Source organism: Cavia porcellus, unplaced genomic scaffold (assembly GCF_034190915.1).
Source record: "Cavia porcellus strain 051 isolate PalLab524CR breed Dunkin Hartley unplaced genomic scaffold, mCavPor4.1 scaffold_4, whole genome shotgun sequence".
NCBI classification, from domain to species: Eukaryota; Metazoa; Chordata; class Mammalia; order Rodentia; family Caviidae; genus Cavia; species Cavia porcellus.
In genome coordinates, this window is record NW_026947487.1 from 121,006,024 (window position 1) to 121,029,287 (window position 23,264).

Here is a 23,264-nt window from a genome sequence, read left to right on the forward strand (position 1 = left end):
GGTTGTTTGAAGAGAAGACTGAAATTTGATTGGCCAGCAATGGTTTTGCGATTCTTGCTGGGTGGACTACCCGGCTGGGAGCGTTGTGCCGCACAGGCGCATGGGACGCCAGGGGTGGTGGCGCCAGAGTAAGCTGGGTAAATCTCCGTGGCCGGGCGGCCACTGCCAGGGACCCCCTACCGGCGGTCTTTCCCATCAGGGGCACGGAGAGTGCGGTGTGAAGAGGAAGGGAGAACAGGCGGAAGCCGCGCGGCCACCAGCACCGACGGAGCTGCGGCGGGGATCAGCCAGGGCAGTCGCGTTGGACCCGCGGCGGCGCCTTCGGTCGCGCGTGCGTAGCCTGAGCCGCTGCCCCGCCCTCCTGGAGGGCGGCTAGGTCGGCGGCGGCGCTAATGGGCCTCCCTGGCCTCAGACCGGGAACAGGAGCTCTCGGGGCCAGCGCTTCGCCGGGCCTCTCCCGCAGGCTCCGCGCGTGCGGGTCGCTGTCCCAGCCCCACAGTGTCGCAGGTGTCGGGAGCCTTGGCTTGGGCCTCTGCGCAGCCTCCCTGACAGCGCTCGGGTGGCCCCCGCGTCCCCAGCGCCCCCGACTGGAGCTCCCCGAGCAGGATGTGCGCGGCCTGACCCCGTCGCGGGCATCGTGGGGTGCCTGCCTGGCGACCCCGCTGCTTTTCGGGGCCCCAATCCTCCAGTGAACTGCGCCTTGCGCCCCGACTTGCCCCTTTTCCTCCAGAGACCGGGGCGGAGCTCGGAGGCGGTGTCGTGCGCCTCCGGGCCGCAGGCGGCAGCAGCGGGTGCCTGGGCCCCATGTCGCGGCGACGGGTGACGATGTAGCTGCGGCGGCGGCGGCGGGGATCGGTGAGCGCGGCAGGGTGCCAGGACAGGAACTGGGTGGTGTGGCCACGGCGGTGCTCGGGACTGGGGCCTTCAGAGGACCGACCCCAAGAATGGAGTGACCCGGGTCCCGAGCAGGGTGGGATTTCGGCTCCTGGCTTCCATCGCGGATCCTTCTCCGGGCTGCAGGGATAGGGATGCAGCCCCAGGGGCAGAACTTGGCACTCACTGAGGGAGTTCCCCACCCAGCGACTGTCACAGGCCGATTTTGTAGGACCAGCAGAGCCTCTGTTTTTTTGCTGTGTGAAATGGGTGGGGTGGTGGCAGGGACCTGGCAGGCCGAGGTCATCCACACAGTGGCTGTGGGTAAGGATGGAGAAGGTGAGGTTTGAGTGGCATCGGGGCAAACAGCTGCTAGAGGAATGGCAGCCCTGTCCCTGGCAGACCTCGTTGCATTTGGCAGCATATGGCATACTCCCTGTCCTCCTTAGGGCATAATTCCCCCAGCCTCCAGGTGGTAGCTGAGTGGGAACTGAGTCTTGGTGGTCCTGTGAGGGCAGGGCAACGCGCAGCCTCTCTCTGAATTTCAGCCAGAGTCCCTCAGCAGGAGCCCTTGGGCCATTTCCTTCGTGGCTCAGATGTGGAGTGCCCCCCATAAAGAGGTGCAAGTGAGTTGTGGGCTTCTCTGCCTCAGTCTCTTTCCTTGCCTGTTCCTTTCTGAGGCCAATCTTGAATTCTGGTGAAGCTTTGTGGGGTGATATTAGGGGTGGGAGGAGATTTTGATGCTGTTTTCAGTGTCAGTGCTGTCCCAATGTGTGTTAGGACGTCCAGCTGCCCCTAGCAGACAAGAATATGTGATTCTCCAGCCTAGGGGGAGAGAAATGAGCACTGAGGTCAAATGGCCGCACTGGTTTCTTCCTCAGTAATGAAAGATGCGTTTTCCTGGGGAGCCTGCACCCAGAGCAGTTACTTGTAAGAGTGGTAGTGCTCTTCCCAGGGGCTGGCCTTTCACCCCTCTGGCCAGGAGCTTTCTAGAGAGATCTAGGGATGGCTCCTGCATGTTCCCTGACCCTTGTGGTCACTGACCTTGATGGTTGGCTTAGCAGTGACTCTAGGATACTTAACCCAGCTGTCCCCTTCAGAAGCAGGTATCTCCCTGACTCAGGGCAGGAGGGTAGCATTATGTAGGAAATCATTACTAGGAGAGCCAGAGTTTAAATCAGAGCTCTTTCTCTCAAACAATAGTAAAGTGGTAGGTAACAAGCTCACATTTGTGGAATGCTTACAGTGAGCTGGCCATTGCTCTCAGAGGTCTATGTGTTAGATAATTTGATCTTTATTGCTGTTGTAATCTGCATTTGACATGTGAGAACCTGGAAGCAGAGAAGCTTTAGGCATGGGCAAGAGGTCACAGGGAGGAGCTGGTGGAACTGGGGCCCACATTAGACTTGTCCATCTTACAGTAGTGAGGTGACTGGGGTGATCAATCATTGTTTGGGCTGCAAGAGACAGGACCCTCCCTCCTAATAGCAGTGCTGTGACATGGTTGATTTCCATCTCATTTGAATATAAACTGGTGCTCAGGCGAAGTCTTCTCACTTGGCCATCCTCATATGTGGTTTCTGTGTCACATCTCAAAGTTGTTGCTCTTTTTTTCAGTGATTACACCTGCAGATCAAACAGGTGAAGGAAGACAGCTGAAGAAGGGGCAGCCCCCCTGTAGTCTTGTTTGACCCTGGAAGTCATGTGATCTTCCTGTTTGCATCTTGTTATTAGGACATAGTTGCAGTTGTGTAGCTGCAGAGGAGACTTAAGAAATCATGTGACAAACCAAAAATTAGGACTCCCAATTTTTTTTTTTTTGTCTTTTTCATTTTTATCGGTACCGGGGATCGAACTCACCGACCACCTGCTTGCAAGGCAGGTGCTTATGCCGCTGAGCTAAATCCCCAGCCCCAGGACTCCCAATTTAAAAAGTCATCAGGTGGTAAACCCACCACTCCTGTGTCCTCCTGGTGTCTTTCTGTGTAGACCCAGATCCAGCTGTTGACGGGTCTGGTTCCTGCCAGCCTGCAGTGCTGGCCTAGCCCACACTCCCCAGTGAGGCTCCCTATGTGTGGAGTTTCTGACCCTGGCATGGGTGTCTGACCTCCATCAGCTGTTAGTGAGGCAGCCACTCCTATCCCAGCTCCTTACCGGACATGGGGCCCTTGGGCAGGGCCTTCCCCCTAGGCTTCCTTCTCTCTTTTGGGGAGAGGAACAAACAGGATTATGGAATATGTCTTACATGATTATGAGTTATTTCAGTTTGTAACAGTAGCCATAAATCTCCTAACAGATTTAAAAAGCATCTTTCCAGATAGGTGTGGTGTGGTGGTGACACACTTACAATCCAAACTGCTGAGGCTGAAGCAGGAGGATCAAAAGTTCAAGGCCAGCCTAAGCAATTTAATGGTCCTTGTCTTTGAAGAAAAAGTAAACAAAAAACCTGGGGATATAGCTCAGTGGCAAAGCAGTGCCCCTGAGTTCAATCCCCAGCACCACAAGGACATCCCATAATAACTGTAAATGTTACTGAGAACCCTTTTGGTCTCAGTGTTGGTGAAGTAATTTCACACTACAAAAGGGGAAGCAGAAGCAGAGAGAGGCTGTAGGATGCCATCCAGCTACTTAAGTTCTCGCCCCACCAGCACTCCTTTCTCCCTGCCAGACGTGTCTTACCATTTGCAGAGCCCCAGAGAAAGGACCAGGCATTATTAATCCTTGACTTTTGGCAGGTGCTAAGCCCAGGGTAAGGAGCCAGGGTTCATGTTCAGGCACAGAATGCACACTGAGAGGTACCAGTGCTGCCTGGAATTTGCATGTGAGCCTCCATTCCCATGGCATGCCTCAGTTCCCATGTCTACCCTGAGAGCACTCTGACTAAGCTCAGCTTCCAGGTGCTTTGTGGGGAAAAGAGTACTTCTGGTTGGAGCAGGAAGTAGGACCCAGTTCCAGGAGATATGAGTCATGAGTAGGCTTACAGTGGGGCATGGCTGAATGGGCACAGGGAGGTGGCTGGCATTAGTGGTCAGCAGGGTTTTCATGAGGTGGCTTTAGGGCAGGGACTCCTGGGGCCAGAGGATTCCCTTGCTGGGAAGCAGGACCTTGGGTCCTTGGTGCTCTGGTTGGCTGGGCCCCTTGGATGAGTCATGTGCCTCTCTGCTGGGATGGGTTGTTCCTAGCCTTGTCTCATGGGGTTTTCCTGAGGAGAGGCCACGGGCAGTACCTGGGTGGGGACAGCAGGAGCTTTGGGGAGAGGTTTAGGATCCAGGGTAGTCACAGAGTGGAAGAGGCAGGGGCCAGGGAAAGAGATGATTCATGGCGGGTCTGGGACCTGGGTACTCACCCCAGCCATGGTGGCCTTGCAGGTGGGATGCTATGGAATATGATGAGAAGTTGGCCCGGTTCCGTCAGGCGCACCTCAACCCCTTCAACAAGCAGCTTGGGCCAGGGCAACATGAGCAGGGAGCTGGTGAGGAGGTCCTGGATGCTGGCTCTGAAGGTAGGTGATCAGGAAGAGGGAACTGCAGGAACTCAATGACTTTCCTGCCACAAGCAAGCTGTGCTGGCTGCTTCTTTTTTCCCAAGAGCATAAATCCCTTTCCACCTGCTCTGTGGGTCTCTTCTGCCTTCCCCACTGGAAAGACCAGTTCAGAAGGCTGGCAGGCCACCTGACAGGTGCTCAACCAACACTTGGGGAACAAACTGAGAGCCAAGATCCATGTTGGAGGTTAGTGAATCTTTTGGGTTGGGGGGACGTGGGCCCCAGGAATTGCAAAGGAAGTCATAGGGCACATGTGGATCTGGAGTAGATTCAGAGATGACCTGGGATCCATGCAGGGTATTGTGAATTTTGTGGTGGAGCCAGCATGGCCTGTTTGAGCCTACATGCTCGTACAGGACAACTGCCTCAGAATCAGGATGTTTCTGTAACTCTGTCTTGTGTGCTCTATCAGTGCCACTGTGGATCGGTCTAGCTCCCCTTTTTGAATGGCTTTTTCTCATCTTTGCAGAAACTGGTTCATTTGGCCTCATTCTCAAATACAAATCCACAGATGTGCTGAGCTCCCTGCTACTTCCTTCTTGTGGGCTCCCTAGTCCCTTCCTGCCCACTTCCTGAGTGATGAGGGGCAGAGGCAGCCAACTGACCTTTGTCTGCCCATGGGCCCTCCATACCTGTCTTCTCCTCCAGAGATCTCACCTGAGCTGGCCCCCGGGGAGCCTGAGTTCCACTGCTCTGAGCGCGTGATGGATCTCGGCCTGTCTGAGGACCACTTCTCCCGCCCTGTGGTAAAGTCTGGGGTCTAGGAGGGGAGAGGCTGGGCCCCAGAATAGAACAGTGCTTTCCTTGGCACCCTATTCCCACATGGTGGTAGACACTGCCTCATGGCCTGGGTACAGTCTTCCACCCTGTGCGCCACCATTGTGTGCCTCAGCAGCCCCACCCGAACCATCTCTTGGACCTCAGATATCCCTGGTCCCTAACCTTGAAGCCTGTCTGAGGGTGGGTGGAGATGGCCTGGGCTTGGGGTTAGGGAACTGGGGCTTCTCTCCCTGAAGCTTCAGGTTCTGTGAAGTAGATGTGAAAGTTGGTTCTCTTAGAAGTCAGGTCAAGGATGAAGTTTCATGGGGGTGAGAGAAGCCCTTGCATGTCTCCTGTTAGCCACTCCACACCACAGTGCCACCCTGCTGTTCTGTATTTTGTCTCATGGAGGGCTTGTTTTGAGGGAGAAAGAGGGAGCTCTGACAATCAAAAATGTTTGAAAATCTTTTAGTTTTACACAATGCATCTCTACCTTTTGAAAGAAACATAGTGGGGCTGGGGATTTAGCTCAGCAGCATAAGCACCTGCCTTGCAAGCAGGCAGTCATGAGTTTGATCTCTGGTACCGATAAAAACGAAAAAGACCAAAAAAAAAATTAAAAAGAAAGAAAGAAACATAGTGACATTAGAATGTAACCTTTAAAAGATCCATTGAGAAGCCTCCTTTTCCCCCTTTGAATTTACTTTAGCTTTTGTTTGTTTTGTTTTATTCTGTTTGAGAAAGTGTCTCCCTGTGTAGTTCATGCTGGCCTTGAGTTCACTATGTACCCCAGGAAGGACTTGAACTCTTGGCAATCCTTTTGCCTCAGCCTCCCGAGCAGTGGGACACATGGCTTCAATTTATTTTCAGTTTTTAAATGTGAGCTTTTGGCTTTGCTGTTGCATATATATGTTATGTATCTTTATTATAACATTTCTAAGTGTTTCCTTTTGGCTGCAGACTGAGCTCCAAGGAGGTGGGAAGGGTAACTTCCTCTTTGCCTGGGTATCTGTAACCCAGTATAAGGCAGGATGCTGCTGAGGGTGGTTAGTCTGACCTTCCACCTCTGAAACTGAGCCTGTTCCCTTGTGGCAGCAGGATCAGTATGGAGTGCAGTGAGACATCATGGTTTGGGTAGTCACCTCCAGGCTACTTTGCCTGGACTTGGCTGTTTAGCCAGAGACCACTTTCTCTTCTTTATGACTGTGTCATTTCCCCAGCTTTCCTCCAAGAGGAAGCTTTTTAGAAGTACATGAAACTGCACAGCCAAGAAAGCAATTGGTTTTCTAAAAGAAGGAAGTGGAATTTTAGTTGTTCTAAACCAGTCTTCAGAGGCCTATGAGATGTGGTGGTGGAGGACCGGTGGGTGAGTGCTGAATATGTGGCTTGCACTCTAAGGCTTCATATGGATCAGTGCTAGCTGTCTGTTTTGTGCCTACATGTGCCTAGAGATAGGTCTGGCTTCAATACATGGAGCCTGCAGCATGGCCATTGACTGCCCTGACCTTGGCAGGGTCTGTTCCTGGCTTCTGATGTGCAGCAGCTGCAGCAAGCAATCGAGGAATGTAAGCAGATGATTCTGGAGCTACCTGAGCAGTCAGAGAGGCAGAAGGACGCTGTGGTGAGGCTCATCCACCTCCGGCTGAAGTTGCAGGAGTTGAAGGTAGGTGCCAGCCTGCATACTGCAGAGGGAGTCCAGGCCCAGCCCTGGGAGCAGGAGGATATGGAAGTTCTCTGAGGCACTGAGGTAGAAAGGTATCCAGAAAGACAGTGAAAAATGCAGCCCTCGCTGTACTTGTAGGCTGTTTTCCTTTTGGTCCAGAGTGTCTTGGATGCAGTGGGTAGAAACCAAAAAGAAAACACTTGCTTGTTAGCAGAAGGGTCCTCCAGTGCCAGGAAACTTGTCCTCTTCTGCTGTGCTTTTTGTGCCACTTCTGGCCAGGCAGGAATAACCCCAGCAATAGGAGCTGTGTTCCTACTGGCTCAGAAATCCTGTGCAGATGGAAGGGTCCCTTCAGTAGACATAGTCAGCTCTGGGTCCACAGGTACCACTCAGTGACTGACAGGTTAGCCCTGAGATAGTCACAGTGATCAGCTGGTTTTGGCCTTGACCTACTGCAGCAAATTGGTGGTATGGTCCTTGTCAAGTCCTAGGACCTAGTCTAGGAGGGTTGGTCTCCTGAAAGTGACAACAGGAAGAAGTGAGAGAACCCAGAGCACAAAATCCACAGATGTCTACCGTATTGTCCCAACAATGTGTTCTTTGGCTTGGCTGCCGCTGTGTCTCCAGTACTAACTCGTGAGTCCTGGGGGAATTTAGAAAATGGACTGTTCATTAGGACATAGATATGGCTATGGCAAGAAACACTCAAAAATACACTGACTTAAAGGACATAGGTTGTGATTTTTCTTCATGAAAAAACACCTATAGGCAGTCCTGGGCTCGTATGCCAGCTAGTGGTCCTGAAGGTCCTGGTTATCCAGGCTGGCTCCTGTCACATTCCTGGGCCCTGCAGCACATCTTGGTTTGTACCCAATCAGCAGAAGGAAGGAAAGGCAGAGGCCACAAACTTCCTGCTTACTAGCCCTTGGTCCCTGTGCAGATCCACAGGGATGCTGGGAAGGACACTGAGGGAACTTGCAGCCGCAGTTGACTGACCAGCATTCTGTTGCTAGAGGAAAGAAGAGAATGTGCATTGGGCTGAAGTGCACAGTCTCTGTGACAAGTGGTGCCTGCAAGAAATAAGTTGCAGGGCTTGTCTGAACCCCTTCGGTGATCCACCTCTGCAGGACCCTGACGAAGATGAGCCCAATATTCGAGTTCTCCTGGAGCACCGCTTTTACAAGGAGAAGAGCAAGAGTGTCAAGCAAACCTGTGACAAGTGCAATACCATTATCTGGGGTCTCATTCAGACCTGGTACACCTGCACAGGTAGGCCAATGCTGAGACCTATTTCCTTTGGGCAGCAGTCCAGGTCTTGATAGGACAGAGATGCCCCAAAGCTCTGCTCCCAGATGTGGGCTGTGTTCAGGTGAATTCTCTAGTGTTCTCAGTTGACTGCATTCCTGCTGTGTGCCGGAGATATGAGAAACAGAACAGATGAAGGACCCTGCCTTCCCTGGCCTCACATTCAGATCTGAAGTGTCCAGTATTGTGGCCACTGGCCACAATGGGTATTCACATTTAAATCTAAATGAACTGAATATATAATTCCCCAGCTGTACAAATTACATTGTAAGGCTCAGTAGCCCCGGGAAGCTGGTGGCTGACATGTTGGGTAGTGCAGAGAGAACACTGCCATGATGGGAAAATTCTTGTGGTTGGTGCTTTGGATGAGAAATCATACTAGTAAATGATGTGACATGGAGATAGTCATCGTAAAGGACACAGAGACAGGGAATAAATAGTATGGCAAGGGTAGAGTGGGAGGGAAAATCCTCATGTAGCATTTACATAAATGCTTGGAGTTCAGAGAGCAAGCTGGGGTAGACCTTGGGAGGAACATTTTGATCGAGCCCTGTGGTCGGTCGATGTGTGCTGAGTGTCCTCAAGGAGGAACAGAGTGCAGTGTTGCTCAACACATGTCTGAGGTGGACCTGGGGCCTGAGGGATTTCCTTTAAGTGGTGTGGCCTAGAGGGTACAGGATACACTTTAACTCTGGTAGAGTTGAGCATGGCTGAAGGAGCAGGGCTGCAGGGAGAGATGTTGGGGGAGGGTGGTGGCTCTGTGATTGGCTGGGGTGACAAGTAACGTGTCAGTGGTGACTGAAGACTTAAGTGCAGTGTAAGAGCTAAGGAGAAGTCGGCATGACTCAAAATGTTTGGTCTCACCCTGGGAGGATGAGTTGCTGAAATCTTAGATGGGAAATAGGGGAAGAGGGTTGAGATGAAACAGTAGAAATTCCTTTTGGTTAGCTCAAGTTCGATTGGTGAAAATGGCAGAACACATGAGCTGAGAGCTGAGACTCCAGGGATGGGGACATGAGGGTCTCCAGTGGCTGTGCCAGAGGGTCTGGATCAGTGGGGCTTGTAGAGGATGGGGAGCAGCCAGCTCAGGTCAGTCTGGGGTGCAGGATACCCCTCTGCTTCTTTTTTTTTTTTTTTTGTCTTTTTCATTTTTATCGGTACCAGGGATCGAACTCACGACTGCCTGCTTGCAAGGCAGGTGCTTATGCCGCTGAGCTAAATCCCCAGCCCTACCCCTCTGCTTCTAAGAGGCATGGTTGTCCCCCATCACCAGGCTGCTATTACCGCTGCCACAGCAAGTGCTTGAACCTCATCTCCAAGCCCTGTGTGAGCTCCAAAGTTAGCCACCAGGCTGAGTACGAGTTGAACATCTGTCCCGAGACAGGACTGGACAGCCAAGATTACCGCTGTGCTGAGTGCCGGGCACCTATCTCTCTGCGTGAGTGTGGCTGGGAATAGACTGAGGGCGGGAGCTACCTGCACCAGGCATAGGTGTGGGGCAGTTGGGGAGAAAGTTGGTGAAGTTAGATTGCTGAGTAAGGCCCTGGGGACAGGCAGTCCCTACCTTTTTTCTGTGGGAAGTGACTGTGGGCAGTTTACTGCATATAAAATCAGCCAGAATTCCAACTGTTTCATGACTTGTCAGGCCCTGTGCTATGGTCCTGTTGTCTCAGTGTTCTTAGTTTGCTCATCAGGAAAGGAGCAGCATGGCCCTGGCAGAGAACTGGAAGGGATCCCATGAATGAACATTAGCAGGTCTCTGGAACACTGTCATGTGACACTGTGTGCTTTTGCCTAGTCTGTGACAAAGGGTCTCACAGGCTGAGTTCAGTGGGGTGGCTGTGGAGGTTGGGACTCCCCCCCCCCCCCCCCCGCCTTAGGCCAGGGAGGCCAGGCAAAGCAGACAGGTAAATCAGGAATTGGGGCCTGTCCTGATCTTGACTGACCTGCCACCTCAGGAGGCGTGCCCAGTGAGGCGCGACAGTGCGACTACACAGGCCAGTACTACTGCAGCCACTGTCACTGGAACGATCTGGCTGTCATCCCTGCACGAGTCGTGCACAACTGGGATTTCGAGCCGCGCAAGGTAGGGCTGGCTCGCCAAGCAGGTGATGGGGTTGTGTCCTGTGGCTCGGGTGTGGGCCAGTCCAGGGTCGTGTCCTGCAGCTGAGGCAGTCGCGGCCACTCACTGCTCCACAGGTGTCTCGCTGCAGCATGCGCTACCTGGCGCTGATGGTCTCAAGGCCAGTGCTTCGGCTACGGGAGATCAACCCCCTGCTGTTCAACTATGTGGAGGAGCTGGTAGAGATCCGGGTGAGGTTGGGCCCTCTTTGAGCATTCTTGGGATATGGGGAGCAAGTAGCAGGTTGAGCCCTGGAGAGATGCAGCCCTTGATAATCCTTTGGATTGTAGATGCTAGAAATATGACCGGTAGCAATCTGATGCCAGACATGAAGACAATTTTAACTTTTTTAGTAGCCTTATTAAAAAAGTGAAAAGAGGCCTGGTGTGGTACTGGGCATGCCTGTAATCCTACCACTCTGAAGGCTCACATAGAATTACCACATGTTGGAGGCCAGCATGGGCTACATGGTGAGACTCTATTTTCTTTAATCCAGTATATTGAAAAGCTTATTTCAATGTGTAGTTTTCAAGATTGTTTCAAGTGATGTTTTGTGTGATGTTCTTTCAGGCTTTTTTGTACCGGGGATCGAACTCAAGACCTAGCACTTGCCAGGCAGGCGCTCATGCCACTGAGCTAAATCCCTGGCCTGTGTGATGTTCTTTCTTATGCTGTGTCTTTGAGTTTGTGTAAATTCCAAGCTCCCACAGTCACTTCTAAGTGCTTGGCAGCTACTTGCAGTCAGTCACCTTTAGCCAGGAGAGAAACTGATGGCAGGAAGTGACAGTGTTTCTGAAGGTGGGTGGAAAGGGTTAGATTCTATAGAACAGGGGAGGAGTCTGGGGCCAACATGTTGAATTTCTGTGGCCACCAGGCCCACAAGGGCTTTGGGATGTGACTGGAAGATGAGGGGAAATATGAGGGGGATGTGTGGGTATGACATGGGATGAATTAGGTGTGCCCTGTGCTGCTCTCAAGCTCCTAGACATTAGAATAGAAGATTGTGGACAGGGCATTGAGTCTAAGGATCCTGCACAGCCTGGAGCTGTGATTTGACCCTGAGCTTGCCAAGGAGGCTTAGGTCTGGGACCCTCCTGGGGAGTGTGAGGCCACTTTCTCTGTCCCCTACTCAGTTTGCTGTCACCTGGAGTATAGGTCAGGCTGCTGTGAACACAGTTCATAAGAAGCCAATAGGTGACTGGGGATTTAGCTTAGCGGTATAAGCGCCTTGCCTTACAAGTGTATGGTCATGAGTTCGATCCCCGGTACAAAAAAAAAAAAAAAGCCAATAGGGCTGGACCCTCAGCCTTCCCATGTGACCATGTTCCCGTCTTATGTCCTGATTGAGGAGCCTGCCTGCTGCTCTTGTCCACAGAAGCTGCGCCAGGACATCCTACTCATGAAGCCATACTTCATCACTTGCAAGGAGGCCATGGAAGCCCGGCTGCTGCTGCAGGTCTGATTGCCAGAGGCACTGGCCAGAGAAGCTAGGGATAGGAACAGCTTATTTGTTTGTTTGTTTTGCTACCGGTAATCAGACTCAGAACCTTGTGCTTGCCAGGGTGGTGCTTAAGCTGCTGAGCTGAATCCCTGTCCTGGAACACCTCATCTGCAGAGCTTTCTAGGTCACTTAGTAGCTGTGTGCCCTGTGCTTGGAGCAGAAGGTCTCCCAGAATGTGTCCCAGGAACACTAGGTCTATAATAAGCCATCATGTAGGAGCCACAAGAGGTTTTCTAGTTTTTTTCAATTGGGAAACTTAAGATAAGCAAGTATTGCCTGCAGCCTGTATGTGAATCTACATCGAGGTGGGCCACATAGAACATGGGTGTTCAGGCTCATGTATTTTCTTGTTCAGTGACTCGTAGACATGAGGAGGCAATGAACAAAACGAGGAGGGATCCTAGCACTTGGAGAGCAACCATCAGGTTGAGAATGCAAGGAAAACAAGTAGTATGTCTGAGTGACGAGCACTCGGACAAGAGACAGGAAGGTCACGGACAGGTTGCACAGCAGTGTCACAGAGAGACCCAGATCGGGAGGAAGTATGGCTTGGAGAGGTGAGGAGTGAGGGCTACAGACGAGGAAAGGTGGCCCTGGCCATCTCCCCCCTAGCTTCCCCAGGTTCCTGGGTTCTGGAGCTGGTTGTTCCCCCAGGGGTGGCCATAGGGTGGTGGGAGGGGTCGTAGACTGTGCCTGGGGTCACAGTTGTGGGACTTGGCAGCTCCAGGACCGACAGCATTTTGTGGAGAACGACGAGATGTACTCTATCCAGGACCTGCTGGATGTACACCTGGGCCGCCTTGGTTGCTCCCTCACCGAAATCCACACGCTCTTTGCCAAGCATATCAAGCTGGACTGTGAGGTGGGCTTCTGGCTTCCTGCATGCTGGTTGGGATCCAGGGGGACCACAGGCTACTTCTGCATTCAGCCTTGAGGGCTGACATTGGCAGGAGAAGCAGCCCAGCTCAGGGTATCCCCCTAAGCTGGTGTCACTTGCCTGCCCAGCCCCTTGGGCTGTTCCCTTCCCCACGTAGCTGCCCCAATCCCATGCTGCTTCCTTCCCACCTGAGCTGGCATCACCTGCCCACCCAACCCCATGGTGTCTCCCCTCCCTGCCAGCGGTGCCAGGCCAAGGGCTTCGTGTGTGAGCTCTGCAGAGAGGGTGATGTGCTGTTCCCATTCGACAGCCACACATCTGTGTGCACAGACTGCTCAGCCGTCTTCCACAGGTGGGTGTGGCCAGACCTCCCTCTCAGACTGGGTGGTGACCCCTCCCTCCCTTCAGCTATGGCTGATCTCTCTTTTGCCCGAGAGTAAGAGACAGACACTTAGGCGTCTACTGCTTGCTTTCCAAGCTCTGTGTTGATCCTGAGATACAGAGTTATGTCTGGATATCTAAGATTAACTTTCTTTTTTTTTTTTTTTGTCTTTTTCCCTTTTTATCGGTACCAGGGATCGAACTCACGACTGCCTGCTTCCAAGGCAGGCGCTTATGCCACTGAGCTAAATCCCCAGCCCCTAAGATTAACTTTCTACTGGGAGCTGGTCATGGTGGTTCATGCTTGTAATTCCAACATTCTGGGAGACTAAGGCAGAAGGATCACAAGTTTGAGCCCAGCCTGGACAACTTAGTGACTAAACCAGACTTTGTCTTAAAATAAAAAAATTAAAAGAAGCATCAAGGATGTAGCTCAGTGCAAAGGCCCTAAATTCAATCCCCAGTACTAGGGGAAAGAAAAAAAATCATTCCATTAGGAAGCTTGGCAGTACTTGTGGTTAAGCATATAATTCCAGCTACTCAAGAAGTTCAGAAGAAAGGTGGAGAGTTTAAGGCCAAATGGAGCAACATACTGAGATCATATCTCCATAAAAATATAGTGAGGTGGGGCTGGGGATTTAGCTCAGCAGCATAAGCATCTGGCTGGCAAGCACGAGGTTGTGAGTTCGATCCTCAGTACCAAAAAACAAAAACAAAAAACAAAACCCAGTGCTGTTAGGAGTAAACATCTGCAGGGGATTGGGGGGCGGGGGTTACTGCAGCCTGGACCACACTGAAGCAGTCCCTGAAGCCTAACTCAGCCCTGGACTTGATCACACTATTCTCCTGCACTAGCATGAAGTTAGAGGGCCAGTATAGGCCAGATGTTCTCAAACTTAGTTCCTGACACTCTTAGTGTCTCAGTAAATTTTTCAAGTGCTCTTAGGAAAAAAGAAATACCGAACACTGTTGTTCATTAAATACTTTGTTCAAGAAAAGTTAAAAGGGTTTTTTCCCTAAAGATTTAATGGCTGTTTGGAATCCAAGTACACATAAATTAGGAGAAAAATATTTTAATGTAAGTTGTCAATAAGCACAATTTCTATGTGATCTTTGTGCCTGCTGGGCCCTGGAGTGACTGGACACCAGCACCCCTGTTTCTGTCCACACTGAATTGCGTAGCAAAGATCTCTGCCTGTGTATTATGGCAACTGCTGAAATTCCAGTTTAGCAAAGCAAGTGATTACAGAAAGGGGTGTAGAAACAGTTAGTGTTGAAACTCACCAGTACTGCTGTGTACTCTTCAAATGTGCAATCAAGCCTGCAGAGTGCCATGCACCCTCTGCAGAGACTTGCCCTGCCTCAGAACATGGTTTAGGGGCCCTGGGTGGAAGCTCCACAGTGGTGATGAGAACCGATGGGGACAGTCATGTCATGATGATCTTGGGGCCTGCCTGTTTCAGCCCCTTCACCTGTGATCTGGGATATTGGGGAGTGAGAGAGCTCTTTAGCAGTGGCCAGCATTAACTTCCAGGATGAGTACTTGCCATCCATGGGCCTTGAACTCAGTCACAGCTGAAGGCAGACCAGGGTTATAAAAGTCTCTTGTTTGTAGAAAGGAGGTGAGGGATAACCTGGGAGGCTGGAGAGGGTCCTTTGGTGGAATTTCATGTGTGGACCCCAGCCTGTCCTTCTTCCCCTAGGGACTGCTACTATGACAACTCGACCACATGCCCCAAGTGTGCCCGACTCAACTTGAGGAAGCAGTCCCTCTTCCAGGAGCCTGGTCTGGACATGAACATGTAGAATGCTGGGGAAAGTGCCAGCCACCTCTGCCATCTGGCATGCACCCTACCAGCATTGCCAAAGAAAGGGCATTCATTCTGCTCTAGAGACCCATGGGGTACATCCTAGGAACAGAAGAGGTGCAGCAGTGCCCACCAGGACTGCCTGGGTGCTTGCTGGGACCTGGGGAAGCTGCACCTGGCTGGTATCTGCGTGTGCTGCTTTGAGGAGTTGTAATGTGGCCACTGTAGAATCCTGTGGGCAGAGTGACCTTGGTGACTCACCAGGGGAGGGCAGGAGGACTTCTTACCTCCCCCATGGTACAGTCTCCACCCCTGACCTGGGCCAAGGCTTCTGGGGCCTGCAGATACCCCTGCTTCTCTCTAGCCCACTGTGGCTACTGGGCAGCCTGAGATCCTTGAGGGCTTCAGAGGAGTAAAGAAGCCACCTACATACCCTTAGCCTGAGTTTTGTCTGCCATGGTGGATGGTTTAGGCTCTTGTTCCTCCCAACCCCTTTGGGGGATTCTAGTTATGTTCCATGTACCTGGCCTGGCTTCTGAGGTTTTTCTGAGTTCTCAGGCAGGCAGTCCAGTGGACTTCCTGGTCTTGTACAGTAGGCAGAGAATGGCACATAGGAGCTTGGGGAACGTGGCACCCCAGCTGTGGCTCCTATTCTGGCCAGCCTACCTTACCCTGGTGCTCTGAATTGGGCAGCAAGGGGCTTTGTCCACACAGATGTTCTGGCCTCCAGGGGCACAGAGGGATAGTGTCCCTTGGGGAGCTTCCAAGTCAGGCAAGAGGGTTGGCTGCAGTTGGCCAGGGTGGCATTTCTTGGGACTAAATCTCTGCCTTGTTGGACAGGACCTGTAGAGGGCTTAGGTAGCTTGGAGAGAACCAGCTAGTGTCTTCTAGGATAGGGGCCTGGAGAATTTACTCAATGCAGCTCTGAGCAGAAGACCTGGAGCCCCTATAGGAAGACCCATACCGGGAGGCACATGAGACCTGCAGGTCTTCAGTGGGGAGCCCGCTCAGCCTTGTTTGCACTTTACATATTCTGTGGTGAGAGGATGTGGGAAGGGACATCTCAGGACATGGCTTCCTAGACTTTCATCTCTGGGTAGTGGAAGTTGCTTGTATCTATCTGCCCCTTTCCTCCTTACCCTGGACTGAGCTTGGCTGTTGCCACACATATAGTGGACAGAAGGCAGGAACATCACCATTTGGGTGTCCCTTGCCTCCAGCCAAGTCTGGAAGGAGTTAACTTCAACAGCAGGAAGCAGCAGAATGCACTGATGCATTTGAAGAGTGGATTAAACAGCATCACCTCCCCTTGCCCTATGTGCCAGATGGTTTTAGGCAAGGCTTTTTTCTTCCTTGATTTCTCAATTTGAAAAATGAGGAGCATAGTATTGGCCATCCTCTGGTGGAAGGGAGCACTGGCAGAGTCCTTTAAGGAGTGTGATGTGAGTCTTGGTCAGTGGCTGACCCTGCTCTGCTTTCCCTTCCTCTGTAGCATTAAATATGAGAGTGAAGCCAAATGTCATTTTCCTTTACCCCTAAACATGCACATTTATCACCACTGCATCATGTTTCTGTTGTACATATTGCCGTGACTTTGTCTTTCTTTTTTTAGATAGGGTCTTGCCCTGTAATTCAGGCTGACCTTCTTACTGTGTAGCCCAGTCGTCCCTCAAACTCATGGCAGTCCTTCCTCAGCCTCCTGAGTGCTGGGATTACAGGTGTCCATCACCATGCTGAGCATAGATACTGCCATTCCTGAATCCTAGGTTGTAAAAATCACATCATCCCATTTAAAAATTACTGGGGCCACAAAAAATGTTAGGTTGATGTTTTTGGACAAAGGTTGGATCCCTTTTTGAAGCCCACCCAGCATCTTCTCCACCAATACTTCTTTAAATACTTTACCTGTCCCTTCTGGATGACACAGTGCTCAAACAGAGTCCTGTGTGGGTCCTTCCATCAGTACAGAATGGTAGGAAGAACTCAGACGGGAACCAATCTGTATGGCCAGCACCTTATAGAAGAACTCACTGAAGGTATCCCACAGGGTAGAATAACAGCTGGCCCAAGGGTGACGACAGTCTCCTCATTAAACTTGTGTTCTCTGGATGCATGTGGTGACTCGGAAACAAGGCAGAGGTGGTGGTCATACAAGCCAGTGGTAGCCTTAGGGTTTGGCGTGAAATAACACCAATTTGGAGAGAAGCACTGCTGTTGGTGTCAGATCAAAGCCTGAACCTACCTGGGTGGGTAGAGTTGCTTGATTTTCCATTGTTTTTTTTGTTTTTTGGCAGGGGAGTGGTTTGGTACTGCGAATCAAACTCAGGACCTTGTGCTTGCCAGGCAGGCATTTGCACTACTGAGCTATATTCCCAGCCCCTGGTTGCTTGATTTCTTTTAGCCTTGAATGAGATGAGATGGCCACATGGGCCCCCTGGGGCTTCTAGGGTTCCAGAAAGTGCTTAGCGCTGGGCCTACCCGTATAGAAAATGCTCCGTAAATAGAAGCTGGGCCTACCCGTATAGAAAATGCTCCGTAAATAGAAGCTGGGCCTACCCGTATAGAAAATGCTCCGTAAATAGAAGCTGCATCTCTGATATCCTTTTTGGAAGGATCGTGTCATTAAGTAGCAGCAAAGTGGCCAGTCATGCAGTCATCACCAATGCAGTCCACACAGGATAGCAGACTGGGACTCTGCCCAAAATGAGCTGAGCACAGGGTTGTGGCTTACCCTCTGTCAGTGCCCACAGAATGGCAGGATGGCCTGTAGCTCTGGCTGGGATGAGCCTCCAGCAACAACTCAGTAGCCAAGGCTACACTTTGGGGTTAGATGGAGAGTACATGTTGCCCCTTTTTAGACTATTTATATGTTTTGTTTGTTTTTTGAGACAAATTTGTTATGCAGTTCTGGCTGGCTTTGAACTGCTATATATCCCAGATTGGCCTTGAATTCACAGCAATCCTCCTGCCTCGAGGAGTGAGCCCCCAGATCCAGCTTTGTTTCTTTTACTGTTTGTATTTTGGCAAATTTAGGTTTTCCTCAAAGCGATTAAAACATGCCAATTTACCCAACTCCAGGATTCCTAAGTGGTAACATTTTGCCCCAGTTGCTTCTCTTTTCCCACACAAATGCTTTTCTGCGAACTATTTGACATTAGTTGTAGAGATAATCTCCCTTTGCTGTAAAGTACTTGTGTGCCTCCTTTCTTTTCTAAATCACTCCAAACTCATAAAGACCTTTCCGGTCAGGGCCACTGTGCAAGTGTCAAAGGAAATTAGCATTGATACAATACTTATAAAACCTGCAGCAAATGTTATTTGGGTCTCTCAAATTTTCAAACCTCCTCCTCTCCCAAATTGATTACCTCCAGTTGCCCAATGTCTTTAGGTGTTTTGCCATATGGGTGTTGGGCCCAAGGCCTTCATGCTAAGTTGTATCCCTAGCCCACCACTTTTGTTTTCTTTTGTTTTTAATTTTGAGGTGGTTTTGCTAAGTTACAATGTTGCCCAGGCTAGACTGGAATTTGTGATCCTCCTGCCACAACTTCTCAGTGCTGGAATTACAGGGATGTGCCACTATGTCCCATTTATTGTCCCTTAATGTGACAAAACAGTTGACTTTTGGGAAAGCATACACTATTTAGTGGTAGAAATTGAACCCAGGAGCCTCACAAATGCAAGGCAAGTATTTTTTTTTTTTTTTTTTTTGTCTTTTTCGTTTTTTTTACTGGTACCAGGGGTTGAACTCACGACTGCCTGCTTGCAAGGCTGGTGCTTATGCCGCTGAGCTAAATCCCCAGCCCCAAGGCAAGTATTCTATCAGTGAGTTACATGTGTAATTCCCAAAGTACTTATTTTGAGGAGTGCCCCCTTCGTAGCTCCATTTGAGTTTGTCCCATGCTAGATTCAAGCTTTGCACTACCGGCAGGACTTTGACAGCTGGGATGCAATGAACTTGCATCACTTGGCAGGCCTGAGAAGCACACAAGGTTGCTTTGTTCTGTCACTGGCGACTTGGCCAAGCTAGTGCATACCAGATTTCTCCACTACTGTATAGAAATCCTATTTAGCCCTGTTGTTAAGAAATGAATTGTGGGGTTTGTATAAACATTGTTTCTGCTCAGGCTTCCACTGATGATTCTTGTCTAACTCAGTTATGATGCCAAGTGGTGACTGACAACTCTATCACGCCATCTGCTTTTGTTGACAGTTATATGATTGCTTTCCCTTCTTCCTCATCTATTTACTCAGGTTACTATTTTATTCAGTGGGTTATAAATCTACTCGTTTTGATGCCCAGATTGTCCTAGAACTAGCCACCAGGACCCTTTTCAGCCTGTTTCCCCGCACTGTCCTGGAGTGCCCCTCTCATTCTTTAGGTGCTTGCATACTTGATAGCATTGCCAAGGACTCCCTTAAACCAGCCATTTCTTCAAGGGGCCATGATCGCTTTTGTGGATAATGCTATTAGTAACCAAGATGTGGGTGCTGGGTACGCTCGTTGGTATTGGAGTGTCACTGCTTGCAGGTTCTTAAAATGGACAGAGCCAGGAAATAGTACCTCCTGCACCATTCTATTTGTCTTTACTTTTTGCACATTTTATTGTATTTCTAAGACAGAGTCTTGCTATGTAGTTAAAGCTGCCTTAGAATTTACAGTGCTCTTGCCTCAGCCTTCTGAGTGCTGGGATTATAGGCATGCACAACCATGCCCAGCTAGGAAGAAAGTTTAATATTTGTTTATTGTTCTTTTTTGTCTTTAGTTTGAAGGCATATAATCAAAATATGGTGTTCAAATTTAGTTGGATGAAAAGAGAATGGAACAAAGCTTTTATAAATGAGGGAAAGGAGGGCCTGGAGGGGAGAGGAATAGGAAAAGAAAGCAAAATACCATGTACAGATACAAAATCCCTATGATGAATGTTATCACTGTGTATACCTGAAATGTACCAATAAAATAAAAATTTTTTTTAAAAACTTTCATTAGATTTTTAAAAATTTTACTTGGATGTTTCTTCCCCTTCAGTGTGGTTTATCTGAATTATGGTTCATGTATCTCAAATTATGTTCTATTTCCCTGACCTTGTTTACTTTTCTGTGATATATTAACATGACTACAAATGTCATTACATAAAGTTTCCAGTCTCTTCCAATTCCTTTGATGATTTTCACACCACACCCCACAGGGGAACAGTTTCTTTTTTTTACTGGGAATTGAACTCACAACCTCACACTTGCCAGGCAGATGCTTACACCACTGAGCTAAATCCTCAACCCTGGTAAGCAGTTTTTTTTTTGTCTTTTTCGTTTTTACCGGTACCAGGGATCGAACTCATGGCTGCTTGCAAGGCAGGCATTTATGCCGCTGAGTTAAATCCCCAGCCCCAGCTGGGGGTGAGCTGAACTCACCATAGTTCAAATCCAGCCTGGACTACATAGTGAGTTCAAGGCCAGCCTAAACTACATAGCAAGAACCTGTCTTTTTTTTTTTTTTTGTCTTTTTCATTTTTATCGGTACCAAGGATCGAACTCACGACCGCCTGTTTGCAAGGCAGGTGTTTATGCCGCTGAGCTAAATCCCCAGCCCCGCAAGAACCTGTCTTACAAACTCCAAATAGATCAGGGAGTTAAAGCTGCCTTAGAATTTACAGTGCTCTTGCCTCAGCCTTCTGAGGCTTTATACTTTATACTTTGCTTTCTCCTTGTGTTTTATTTGGTACAAAGGTACATGTTTTTTCTTCCCCTTCTTTTATCCATAAAGTACAGTATACTGTATACTCTTGCACATTTACTAGTATATCCTGGAAACCACAATAGATCACAGAGCCCTTATTTTTGCCATAATCTACACCTGTGTTATGCTCCATCATGTGGAATTACCATTTCTCATTTGACCACTCTTTTGTGAACACTCAGCCTATCTCCTAACTTTTGCAGTTACAAACAAGACTGTAATAACTTGTGCACATGTTTTCTTTGGGAAATGTATCTTCAGGGTACAATCCTCAAATAGGGCTACTGAGTCAAAGCTATTCTTTACTTAGTGTTAACTGTCCCACCCATGAGGGTGTAACAGTTTGCATTCCAACCACGTCAGTTATTCTAGCCTATAGCTTCACCAAAAGAACATGTCATACTTTTTAATTTTATTTTACTTTGCTTTATTTTTTAGGTGCCGGAATCAAGCTCTTGGCCTTGTGCTTCCCAGGCAGATGTTCACTATGCTGAGCTAAATCCCTGGCCCTCATACTTTTTTAAATGAGCCAGTGTCCTTATGTTGCCTATGTTGGCCTCAACTCACTAACCCCCTGCCTCATCCTCTCACAACAGCTGGGACTACAGGAGCATGCCATTGGACCTGGCTCATACTTGTTGACATTTGCAGTATGAGATATGACATGTAGTTTTCACTTCTCTGATTACAGTGGTGCCCCAGTTTACAAACTTAATTCTGCAATTCTGGATGCAAACCAAGTTGAACAAGAATCAAATTTCCCTGTAAGGTCAGTGCTGAACTAACTAATAAACTTCATTTTATTTTTATTTTGAGATAGGCTGTTTCTAAGTTGCCCAGTGTGGCTTCAGAATGGCCAACCTCCTGTCTTACCCTCTTAGCTAGGATTGCAGGCATGTGCTACAACACTCAATTGTTTTAAATTTTCATATGGTCAAATTGGTATTTTCTTTCATTTGGATTTTTTTTTTATAGAAAATCTTTCCTAACACCAAGGTTAAAGCAGCCTTCACTGCAGGGCATAGTAGGGTGTACCTGTAGTTACAATCCCTAGGGAACAAAGGCAGGAGGATTGTTTGAACCCACCAGTTGAAAGCCATTTGGGTAACAGCTAAATCTTATCTCTTGATGTTTTTTCAGTATTTTCATAGTTTTGTGTTTACATTTAAATAAATCCCTGATCTATTTGGAGTTTGTAAGACAGGTTCTTGCGGGGCTGGGGATTTAGCTCAGCGGCATAAGCACCTGCCTTGCAAACAGGTGGTCGTGAGTTCGATCCTTGGTACCGATAAAAATGAAAAAGGAAAAAAAAAAAAAAAAAAAAAAAAAAAAGACAGGTTCTTGCTATGTAGTTTAGGCTGGCTTTGAATTCACTATGTAGTCCAGGCTGGATTTGAACTCATGGTGATCTTTCTGACTCAGCCTCTCCAGTGCCAGAATTACAGGTGTGGACCACCATGTCCAGCTTTTTTTTTTTCAAATTTCTTTTTCCAGTACTGGAGATTGAACCTGGTACCTTTGCACTGAGTTACATCCCCAACTCTCTCTCTGTCTCTCTCTTTTTTTTTTTTTTTTTTCTTTTTTGGGTGCCAGGGATCGAACTCAAGACCTCACATTTGCTAAGCAGGCACTTATGCCACTGAGCTAAATTCCCAACCCAGCCCCACATCCCCAACTCTTAAAATAATTTTTTTTTTGGGGGGGGGAGTACAGCACCTGCCTGGTAAGTGCACCTGCCTGAGTTTGATTCCTGGTACAAAACAAATTTTCAAAGAGCATCTTGCTAAGTCATCTTGAAATTGAATTTGTGATCCTAAGCCTAAGACTCACGCTAGGACCATGGGCATGAGCCACACTGCTAACCTTTGCATGTGATTTTTTTTTTTTTTTTTTTTTTGGCTTTGTCTTTTGAGACAGGGTCTTGCTATGTAGTTCAGGCTAGTCTTGAATTCACAGCAGTCTCCCTGCCTTAGCCTCCCAAGTTCTGGGATTACAGGAGTGTGCCACCTTGCTCAGCTGCATGTAATCTTTTTAAAGCACATATTTAGATAAAATTTTAATAACAGCAAGTGTTGAGGTACAAACCTGTAATCCTAGCATTTGGGAGGCTGAGGCAGGAGTACTGCCATAAGTTTGAGGTCAGTGAAAGCTACATAGTGAGGTCAAGGTGAGCCTGAACTAATAGCAAAACCCTCTCTCAAGAAAAGAAAATTAGAGTTTCCGGAACAGTGGAACAGTAAGCAGTCGAGTAAACAGCCTTTCTGAGAGAAACAGTCCAGATGCTGGAATATAGCATCGTGGGGAAGACAAGAAGGAAGAAAGTGGGTCCCCTTGACCCAGGAAGAACCTAAAGTGAGAATTGAATCCCACGGGAGAGAGTAAAAGAAGAAAAACTTAAACAGAAGAAGACAGTAGCTGGTGGCACTTTCACCCAGAGCTGAACCCACCGTGCAAAAAAGAGCTATTGAAAACGGGATGCAGAAAAAAAAAAAAAATAAGGGGCTGGGAATTTAGCTCAGCGGCATAAGTGCCTGCCTTGCAAGCAGGCAGTCGTGAGTTCGATCCCCGTACCAATAAAAGCGAAAAAGAAAAAAAAAAAAATTATAGATTTGATGGCATGGACAGCTAGCTATTCCAAAGATAGCAGGATTAATTATGGTAACCGTTTTTTGATTTCCTATTAGCTTGATTTGAAGC

General features: G+C 49.0%; 1 protein-coding gene across 7 annotated transcripts; it reads left to right on the plus strand.

The window, feature by feature from the left end:
* The first annotated feature begins 686 nt into the window (after positions 1-686).
* On the plus strand, positions 687-21,382 carry Def8 (differentially expressed in FDCP 8 homolog). Of its 7 annotated transcripts, none has more exons than XM_023563825.2 (12): positions 687-855; positions 4,242-4,375; positions 5,066-5,163; positions 6,690-6,839; positions 7,967-8,108; positions 9,418-9,582; positions 10,103-10,230; positions 10,344-10,457; positions 11,642-11,722; positions 12,489-12,629; positions 12,887-12,996; positions 21,006-21,382. In XM_023563825.2, the coding sequence occupies exons 2-12, from the start codon at positions 4,252-4,254 to the stop codon at positions 21,064-21,066; spliced, it is 1,314 nt and encodes a 437-aa protein (XP_023419593.1). In that variant the 5' UTR covers positions 687-855; positions 4,242-4,251; the 3' UTR covers positions 21,067-21,382. The 7 variants fall into 7 exon arrangements, with proteins under 7 accessions (XP_023419593.1, XP_003461258.2, XP_023419594.1 ...); XM_003461210.5 differs by lacking the exon at positions 21,006-21,382 and adding an exon at positions 14,729-19,816; XM_063247887.1 differs by lacking the exons at positions 687-855; positions 21,006-21,382 and adding exons at positions 952-970; positions 14,729-19,816.
* The last annotated feature ends 1,882 nt before the right edge of the window (positions 21,383-23,264 follow it).